General features: G+C 39.9%; 1 protein-coding gene across 1 annotated transcript; it reads left to right on the top strand.

Moving 5' to 3' along the window:
- The first annotated feature begins 4,437 nt into the window (after window positions 1–4,437).
- Window positions 4,438–9,875, top strand: cunh2orf40 (chromosome unknown C2orf40 homolog). The gene is made up of 4 exons (XM_022740758.1): window positions 4,438–4,606; window positions 7,373–7,420; window positions 7,532–7,701; window positions 9,430–9,875. The coding sequence occupies exons 1-4, from the start codon at window positions 4,537–4,539 to the stop codon at window positions 9,577–9,579; spliced, it is 438 nt and encodes a 145-aa protein (XP_022596479.1). The 5' UTR covers window positions 4,438–4,536; the 3' UTR covers window positions 9,580–9,875.
- Window positions 9,876–9,927: the final 52 nt, after the last annotated feature.

Here is a 9,927-nt window from a genome sequence, read left to right as displayed (position 1 = left end):
CCTCTTTTTCTAACCGTGGCGCAGTCATCATCCTCAGATAAGACAGAAGGAGAAGGACGAGGGACGGGATCACAAACAATCTGCTGCTGATCAGGTAGGACAAAACACAAGATGATCTTTAATGAAGCAGAGTTGATCTTAACACATGGAACGTTTTTTTTTCTTTTCATATAGTGACATGCATTTATGTTGTTGTCCGGCCAGTTACTAAAGAACTTGCTATTCTCCTAAAAATTACATTTCAGTCCTACCATGTCATCTTTAGATGCAAGTGTTGCTAAGATATTCTATGCACATCCAGATTCACTTTTTTTTTTTACAAGTCAAGTCTTTTGTGTTCTTTCTTTCAGTTCCTGAAAGCATGCATGCTCTGTACATGTCTGCTCTGCTCTGCTCACTTCTGCTCGGTTTCCTGTGTCCTACAGGTATGGCAGCAGCTCATGTGTGACATAACTTGAATGGACTTGACATTGAGACACACTGTCACTCTGAAATGGCAGACAAGGTGTGAAATAATGTTCACACCTCCTTCTGTCTCTGTCTGTCTTCTTTGCCAGGAGCAGAGGAGAGCGAGGCAGACGGTGGGAGGCAGGAGAGGGAGAAGCGAAGCTTACCCTACTGGGACTTGTGGTCGTCAGACTTTTTCGGATGGTTGGAGGAGCTACGAGCTCAGGCGGCTCACGACGGGATGCAGGACCTGGCTCGTACCTTCTGGGCTCACTTTCCAATCGGCAACGAGCTGGGCTACGACAGTCCAGAGTCTGACCCTCAACTTCAGGAGTGAGGCAGAGGAGAAACAGGGTCCTGATTAGAGATTGTGTTATCATGTTTACAGCTCAGATGATTCACAGTGGTGCTGTGACCCTTTACGTATGTGTAAAGACAGAATTTTATCCTTTTTTTTCAGCAAAATATTTCTTTTTCTTCTAACCTTTATTGAACTAGTATGCAGAGTAACTCTTCCCTTTGACACAAACTGGACTGGTACAGCATTTGATGTAAGTGAAAAAATACAGAAATTAGTAGTTGGTGTTTTGCAAAATGCTATTATTCAAAAACTCATTCACATACAAAGAAATGTCTTACATAGTGATGTTACCCATAGAAATGTAAAACTCAGTTAGACATCTTACGCAGTAACTGTTAAACTCTGATAACACAAATCCAAATAGACTTATTTAAGAGGTGTAGTGCTGCATAAAAGCTACTCTGATCACCAATCCACTGGGTTTGACCGGTGTTTTACAGCTGGGATGGAAATGTTAAGAACTGTACTTGTTATTATTGTACAACGCTAACTTTATATGACAGATACAGAGAAATTAGTTACAAATTGTCAGCAGTTCCATCAAAGAGATATTTCACCTCGAAACTTGTGAGATGGTTTCATGTAAGAAATTCAAGTATCCCAAATTTCACAAAAAAAGTAAAGCTTAGAGACAGATCTGAGTACTTCTCCCATCACTGGGGTTCTCTGAGACTCTGACAGAAGTAAAGCGTAATTTTCTGTAGCAGACTTCTGAAACATAAAATAAAAACATAGAGTACATAAAGTTCTCATAAAATTAAGAAGTCAGGAAGTGCTGAGGGGAATGAACATTTTTATGTAGATATATATTTTTTAGCAGTTAGAAAAGGCCTGTCTCCTGGGCCCTGAACAGAACTTTAGGGTTAGATGGAAAATTGAGGTTCAGAAATTCACATCTGCACATGTTTTAGGTAATAAAAGGCTTTCATTGTGGTCTGGTTTTCAGTTTGGATTTGCCTTTTGGGTGAAGAGTGTTCGTCTGAGTATTTGAGGGTCATCTATGATGTCTGTGTACTGAAGTGACTTACTGAAGACACTTAAGTAATTCTGTCTAAGGTCACAACACTCAGACTGTAAGGTCAAGTGTGAAGAGAAGAGAGAAGGGAAGATGGAAGCAGAGTTAGACAGGCGTGAATGAACAAAAAGAGAAAATTGTGCTTTGGAGCAAAGTTCAATGTATATTTCTGATCTTACAATGTTCCATTTCCTAACTCCCAGGACAACACACACACATACTGAAACATATGAGGGGATTACGTTATCTGCTTCATTTTTATCCAGGAATGCTCCGACGTTGAGATGCTCGTTTCACAGATTTGTTGGCAAATAAAAAGTAAGCTTTGTACCTGAAACAGAGTCATTGCATGAACATATCCCAACGCTTTGCAGTTCTTTCCAGCACATTGTGTAGTACGTTTGGATGGGCAAGATCAAACCGGGTATCAGATGAAGGTTTTGAAGCTATGAAATTCTTCATCCTGTCAGAAACTCCATGTTCTCTCCGCCCATCATGTCTCTCATCTCTGGTTCTCATTCTCCTCGCTTACTCCAATGTACTCCATGGCTGACAAATGGCACCTGAGGGAAACATGAATGATCAGTGTGTGTGTGTGTGTGTGTGTGTGTGTGTGTGTGTGTGTGTGTGTGTGTGTGTGTGGCAGAAAAGCTGCATGTGAATCTGAGAAACCCACAGATGTAGATTTCCCCTTTAGCATTTTTCTTTTCCATCTGCAATAAAAAAATATGTGCCTGAGGACAGTGAACTATTGATAAGACTCGCTGTCAGTACAAGTCAGAGACTCAGCCTCCTTCTATGAGGAAATCATACAGTATCTGTAGGTACGCCTGCTGCAAGTGGAGGCTTTTCACTGAGCCAAGTCTATGTGCATCTGATTAGTGTGTGACAGGGCACATGGTGAAAATGCAGGCGTCATAATGAAAGTGTAGCGCCTTTTGGCAGAGCCTGAATGATGAAATAAGGACGGAGGATTTCTTAGCAATTTCAACCCCACTCGCCTTCCTCTACCTTCCCTCTCTTTCCTCATTCTGTCTTTTGTCCCTCACTCTCCCCCTCTCTCCAAAATCCCTCATGAAAGCAGCGCAATCATCAGGCAGCTTTTGGTTTCCTGCATTCCAGCTCTGTTCGTGAGACTGAGAGACTGTTTGTTGTTCCAAACCAAATGCTCTCCCTCTCTGACACACACACACACACACACACACACACACACACACACACACATCATTTGACAAGCTCAGGCCAAATCAAATGAGAATTTCTGAATTAAATCTCTATAAAGTGGCAATTCATCATTGACTCTGGTGTCACAAAGGCTATGATTAATCTATGTACAGTTACTTTGCAGGGAATTAGTAACTGACAAGTACAGTGACAGTAGTCATTAAAGCAAGACTATGTGATGTTTTGTATATGCAATCTTCCCCTTACTGAAAAACTGAAATCAAAAATAAAACACGCCACTGCTCAACTAAATACATTAACTGGTTTTGTATCGCCTTATTTGGTCTGATATGACGATTAGTTTTTGATGGCTAATGGTAGCAAAATTCAGAGCATGGAGCATGGATATAAGAGAGCTGGATGTGCTGTCACTCAGTCTTGTGGCTACTTTGTACTGGTGGTCAGTCGTAGTATTGCAAACAAAAAATCCCCAGCGGACCAAAAAGCATTTTCCATGTATATAGACCACCATTGTAAAAAACTATAAATCTGTTGACAGGGCACCACAAGCTCAGATATCTTTGCTGTGATCTTGCAACTATCTGTGAACAGTCAAGTTGAAAATCTGTGACGTTTGTTTTACTCCACTCCAGTTCTAAGGATGATCAAAAGATCAAGATGGCGTAAAGTGTACACCATGTAAATTGAAATGTGGGGGGGGGGGGGGGGGGTGTTCCTAGGACTAAAAGTTTTTAATTAATAACTTGCTGCTTAAATTATAAAACAATACAAGCAATTACACTGAAATATTTCAGACTCACAGTATATTCAACTAAATTTCAGCCTCACGCACTACATTCTCACTCCAGCAGTAACCTGAATTAGACCTTTCTAACATTCATGAGACTCTCCCCTCAAGACACTTGGTCTCTCTCATACAGTCAGCAGGCTGAGTGATTGATGTTTCAAACGAGGGCAAAGAGGTCCTCAGGCTGTTGGTCACTGACGTACTGCTGAAATTAATTTCAAGTAGCTGTTGCCACTGCCCAGATCTATCCTCAGGTATTTTAGCAGGAGGACGATGCTGTCATAAATAATACAGAGACACCTTCAACATGCATACAAATCCAGGCAGAGTTTGAATTATTTAGCACAGTTTACACTTGATTACAAGACAATGGGCTCAGACAGTGCAATCTTATTTCTCATTATTTACTGCAGCTACTTGTTTCAGAAGCTTCAAATTGCAATGTTTTGCAAGCTAAAATGGAATGCAGCTTTTTCTCCCTTCACACTGCTACTCATGTAGCCCACTGTGTGTATGGGAGATGGAAAAGTACCTAAGACACATGAAGATTCATTTAAGGGCGGAAAAGCTTCCAGTTGCAGTCTTGTTTCTGTAGGCAGGGAGGTAAAAGACATTCCACCGCCATAGGCCAGTTTCCACTTGGAAAGTCTGGGTAGCCGCCCACTCCTCCCTCTGGTTGTGCAGCAGTTTATGCACAGCTGTTGCCTTTAAGCAGCTCTGTAAAGACTGAACGGGGACAAAATGGCATCCCAGCAGCTCTATCTGAGGTTAATAGGGCTGGCTATATTGGTGACACTGTTGGCACTTAGAGGTGAGCTCAATCTTCTTCTTTTCTTTTGGTTTTCTCCTGCTTTACCTTTGCTTTGCTTTTAAAATGTTAAATTTTTTAGTCCACATTCATCTTTCACCATCTGGCCTCATATTTGTGTCTAGATTTGTGTGGTAGTTGGGTTTTTAACAGCACTCTGGTTTAAAAAAGATGAATTATGGCATGTCAGAGCATTTGTTTTCTATAAACATGTTAGAATCTTTATCTCTGCTACCGACTTCTCTCTCACTGTCACACACACCTTAAGATAACTTTGACAAAGGAAATGAAAACAGTACAGAGAAAATGTGGACTCATCAATAGACAAGAATTGATTTTAAAGGGTTATACTAATAGTTTTGGATGTTTCCCAGTTTACTTTTAAAGAAGTGTAATTAGAGCATAGCACATATTTGAATGCAATTTGCCAACCTTAAGTGTAGCTATTCTACTCCATTCTAGAGTAGAAAGTTAATGTACACAGTACATAATGAGTTATATTACAATTCACCTTCAATTAAAAAGTCTGAACTGCATCACATCAAAACATACCTTTTAACAACCTTGTTTTTTAAAAAGCAACATGACATGCCTGTTTGAAAAAAAAAATGCTGACTGAAAAATAGGACAAGCTCATCAAATACACAAAAATCTGTGAACTAATGCTATACAACTGGCAGTAATGCGAAGTATACCTTATTGGTAATAAATGGGATAAACATGCCATGACAATGTGATGGTCCTAAGCTGAGAAAAAGGTTAAACTCATCTCAAAGAAAATGACTAGAATGCATCTGTTCTTAATAACTACCTCCAACTTCCAAGCCTGTAGTAAACTCAAAATCTGTTACACGGTGTCAGTCATACAGTCCCTACAGCTGCAGAGTTGCACTGCACTCTGTTGTTTTACGACATACCTGTCAGATTGATACTAAATACATATTTATTCTTGGTAATCAGTCCTCTGATACCTCCAACATCACAGGTGTGCCACAGGGTTCTACCTCAGGACAACTGGTTTTTAATCTGTGTAGGCTGCAACTTCGCAGTGTCAATACTATACATCTCTACACCCTTCAATCACACTTAACAATTGATTGCTCTAATAACAATACCCACGGCTTAACACCAAATGAGTTTTGCTTTTTACAATATTTAACATGTTTATATCTTCAGAAGTACTACCTAGGCTTAAATGTCTAAAGCCATTCTAGCAGCTCTGTGAAGCTGTACTGGGTTGAGCTAAATACTAATGAAAGAATGCTAACATGCTAATATGCTAATATGATGTTTAGTACATATAATGACTAACATGTTTACCATCTTGGTTTAGCATGTTAGCATGATTATATTGTTTATATTTGTATATACACACAGTACAGCTGATGTTTTGATGTTATTCATTTTTTTTTATCACAAACCAAACCGACCAATCAATATTGCTCACTATTTAGCCATGCTGCTAGCATGGCTAAAAAAGTGAACTGTAAGTCAGAAAGAGGACTATAATGCACATTTAAACCTTTTAACTTAACCCTTTACAACATTTTTCTATCCTCTCGCTCTTGTATGAGTTTACCCTTTGAGGAGGTGCCATTTTATCCTTTAACTGTTATTATGTGGTAATGCTTTTATTAAAATGCACCGATAAGCTGATAAACGGGCTATTACAGACATCAGGAGGTTCACTCATTTCAAACAATGACTGTGGGAGAAAAGATAAATAAACAGCCCAATGCAGGCCATAAAAGCCAGCTGTGCAAAGAATGACTGCTACTGCCCATGTTGTGGACAGACTGTTATAGTAATGAGAAAGTCTGCAGGAGTTTGCTGTTCATAGTTCATTTGCAACACAAGCTGGAGAAAAAAAAACACATGCAAGCAATTTTCTCTGACTGTATCCCTCCACATCTAACCACACAGTGAAAGACAAAGTCTACCTCAAACTATGGACTGGATTTCTGTGCATTCTGAGGCATCTGGTATTCTAAGGTAGATGTGTCTTAGCCTTCTGGACTTTAGCCTAAAACAATAAATAAATAAATAAATAAATTAAACCATTATAGACTAATGGAAACATGGTATAGGGCTTAAGCACTCTGAAAGAACAGTCAATTACAGCTACAAGTGTAAAAGGTCATCTGTCTGAACAGGTAGGGTGCAGCAAAGAACAAGATACCTCATTAGTGTCCTTTATCTTTATAAGGATTCACCACACACAGTGTAGCTCCAGGGCTCCAGGTGGGTGAGAATAGCAGCAGGAAGAAAGTTGCTGCAGCAAATATATTAACATGAAAAATAGCGAAGGCAAAAATCCCTCTATGCAAGTTGGCAACTTTTCATTTAACCCTGATCATGGCTCCACTTTAACATTTGCATCTATAATAAAAACTGAAAATAAATTCATCCATAAAACTGGTTTAGTTAGGGGCAAAATTTAGTGTAGGCCTAAAACTACTGAAGCCAATTGTTAAAACTGCAGCAGTGCAGGCAGATTGTGATGTAATTCTGACTAAGAAATTGTAGCTCGAAGTTTGACAAATCAGCTATAAATGAGTAGCTTTAAACATCTTATACAAGTATAGAGCTAGCCTTAAATATTGACCATTAAAAACCAATTTCAGCTGTATTCTGTTTGCCCATAACTGGCAAAGACCTATCGTTTAAACTGAACAGAAACATTGTGTGGGGATGTTTTAGAAATGAATGACACCTGATTAACTTGTTCACACTGCACCTCATTGGCTCTCTTTTGTCTCACTTTTACAGATGTAGACGGTGACAGCAGCTTGCTCAAGATCTTAAGGAAAAGAGATGGTAACACCCTTAACTGACAGTATTGTTATGCTGCTGACAGAAAAATTAACTCCATTTTCAAGTGTTATTAAAAAATACTCTCATTATTTTCCCTATTGTGCTTCCATCCAGTGGCAGGAACTAGTACTACCCCATCAAAGTCCTCTGTTGCTGTCCCTCCATCCAAGGCTCAAGAGTTCCTGGCAAAACTGAGCAGAACCAAGAGAAACATTTGGGATCGCAGCAGACCAGATGTACAGCAGTGGATTATGCAGTTTATGTATATGGGGTTTGACGAGCAGGTGAGTTGTGTCTGTTACAGGAGGGTTCAGTGTTTCTCTGAACTCCTGAAAAGCAGAAATCATTATCCAGTGGAGCTGTCAACATGACGGGTATTCTGAAAAATAAAACCCGACGCAAAAAAAAAAACAACACATAGATTTACCACTTTTGAGAGATAATCCTTAATGTAGTTGTTCAGTTTTTAGAAATAAAAACACAGCACAGAAATACAAAATTTGAACCCTTACCAAGAACTCATGCCCAAACATTGTTTGTATTTTAGTCAAAGAGAAAAAAAATTCCCAGAGTTGACAAAGTTCCTCCAGAAGAAATGATACCTTTCTACTACTACTGACTGATTTGTAGATTGACTTTGACTTGTAAAGATGGTGGAGTGCACTGATGTTTAGAGACATTTGGTGGTTCATGACGTGTGCAATATTGTGTATTGATTTAAAATACTTAAAAGCCCTGAGAACCTGTTTTCTCAGTCAGCTTCTTACTGTGACCAATGTAGTCCTGCAAACACAGAAGGCTTTCTGATGCAGCAAGAACAGTTCTGATGATTTCACTTGACAGATTTCTGCATTTTTGTTTTTGTCTGCGTTTATCTCACTGGGTTGAAGTGGGCAGTGCGCAAGGGAGATGTCATGGACTGCATGTCTGTGCACCAATCAGAATCATAATAAAACACTAGGTTGAAAAGTTTAATTTCCCTTGGTTGAAAGTTTCAAGCCTGTTGCACCTCTGACAAAACTCAGTATCAGATAGTTGTGATAGTGTTGCACTTGTAACCACACCCAACAGTGATGTCACAGTGCACTCACACACACGTCTACGTCACTAAAACAGGGTGAAACGTTAAACCACTGGAGGTCAGTGAAAGCAAGACCTTCCACTGGTGTTAAATGACTTAAATCAAAATCTGAAGACAGTTGCCAGGTTGTTTGCTGACGTTGTCAGGCCTCTATCAATTCAATTATATCAAACCACATCTGATATGACCACATCAATATTTAATTTTGAGGAAAAAAAAGATTTTCTGGACCTGACAGAAAAAATACATAAACACGAAGACATAAAACAGACAATAAAAACTTCAGTCATCTGGATCTTTATATAATCTCAGATATTCAGAGGACAAAAATGTGGAGTGACAAAAGTGTATTAGGTCTGATGTCTAAAAGATCTTAAAGTCTTTAAAAAGGCACATGTATTCTCAAAATGTTGCTGTCTGACTGAATGAATAAACACAAACATGGAACGGAGTACATGGCAATGCGTAAATTCCCTCTCACACAGATAAATATAACCCCACTTACAGAGCCAGTGTCAGTTTTCTTTCAGACCAGTGACTGTCATGTAGAATTCACTAGAGACAGTAAGGAATGGAGGGAACAGATAATAAGGGCAGAAAAAAAAGGGAGCAAAGTGCACAAAATAACCCTCTACCCCCACTGTATTTGACAGCATTTGCGTTTCAGCGAGTATATAGCAGTATTTCTCAAACAGCCCCATGCATGACACCTTGTGCTTATGCCATTTGCTGTTGCTTCCTTAAAAGGCCAAAGCTGTCAAAGCAGTGGCCTTTTCAATGTTTGCCTTTCATGCATGTCTATTTGCCACAGCTGTGCCCGCTGACAGTCTCAGTGGGCACCTTATCAACTGCCTGTGTGTCCATTAGCTTGAGATTTGTTGAGGCTGAGTTTTCCTAACGAGTCACGTCTGTGGTGTTTTTCCATTCCCAGAGGCTGGAGACTGACCTGTCGTACTGGATGGACCAGGCACGCTCCAGTGACCAAGGGCGTCAGCATCACTATGATGAAAATTCCCCCATCGGCCCACGTGACCCTGGTTCTTACAGACACGGAGCGAATGTCAACTACGACTACTATTAGCTGCAGTCATACACAAACACAGGCCAGTGCTTCTGTGAATGGTCAAAGGGGTTGGATTCTTCATATAAGTCAGTCCCCTGCCTTCTCTTTGAGAGAACAGTCTGTGCTAGTTTGTTAGTCTTACACCTGCCACATCTCTGTCTTGATTTTGTTACACCCACCATTGTAAACCATAATCCACGCTTTCCCTCCATCCCCACATTAAAAATCAACAACTTGGCTCTGGCACTACTGTAAATAAAGATGTGACTCTACAGTGCCTGAATCTCCTGCTTTTTCATTTCCTTCCACACACACACACACACACACACACACACACACACACACACACACACACACACACACACA

Source organism: Seriola dumerili, unplaced genomic scaffold, assembly GCF_002260705.1.
Source record: "Seriola dumerili isolate Sdu_G_001 unplaced genomic scaffold, Sdu_1.0 BDQW01000052.1, whole genome shotgun sequence".
In the NCBI taxonomy this organism is placed as follows: Eukaryota; Metazoa; Chordata; class Actinopteri; order Carangiformes; family Carangidae; genus Seriola; species Seriola dumerili.
This window is presented reverse-complemented; position numbering and strand designations above follow the sequence as displayed.

Bases quoted from the DNA above. Each gene is read 5' to 3' on its own strand.
- cunh2orf40 (XM_022740758.1), top strand. From the start codon at position 4,537: ATGGCATCCCAGCAGCTCTATCTGAGGTTAATAGGGCTGGCTATATTG. The intron at 4,607-7,372 runs GTGAGCTCAATC...TCACTTTTACAG, and splicing joins GACACTGTTGGCACTTAGAG to ATGTAGACGGTGACAGCAGC. The intron at 7,702-9,429 runs GTGAGTTGTGTC...TTCCATTCCCAG, and splicing joins ATATGGGGTTTGACGAGCAG to AGGCTGGAGACTGACCTGTC.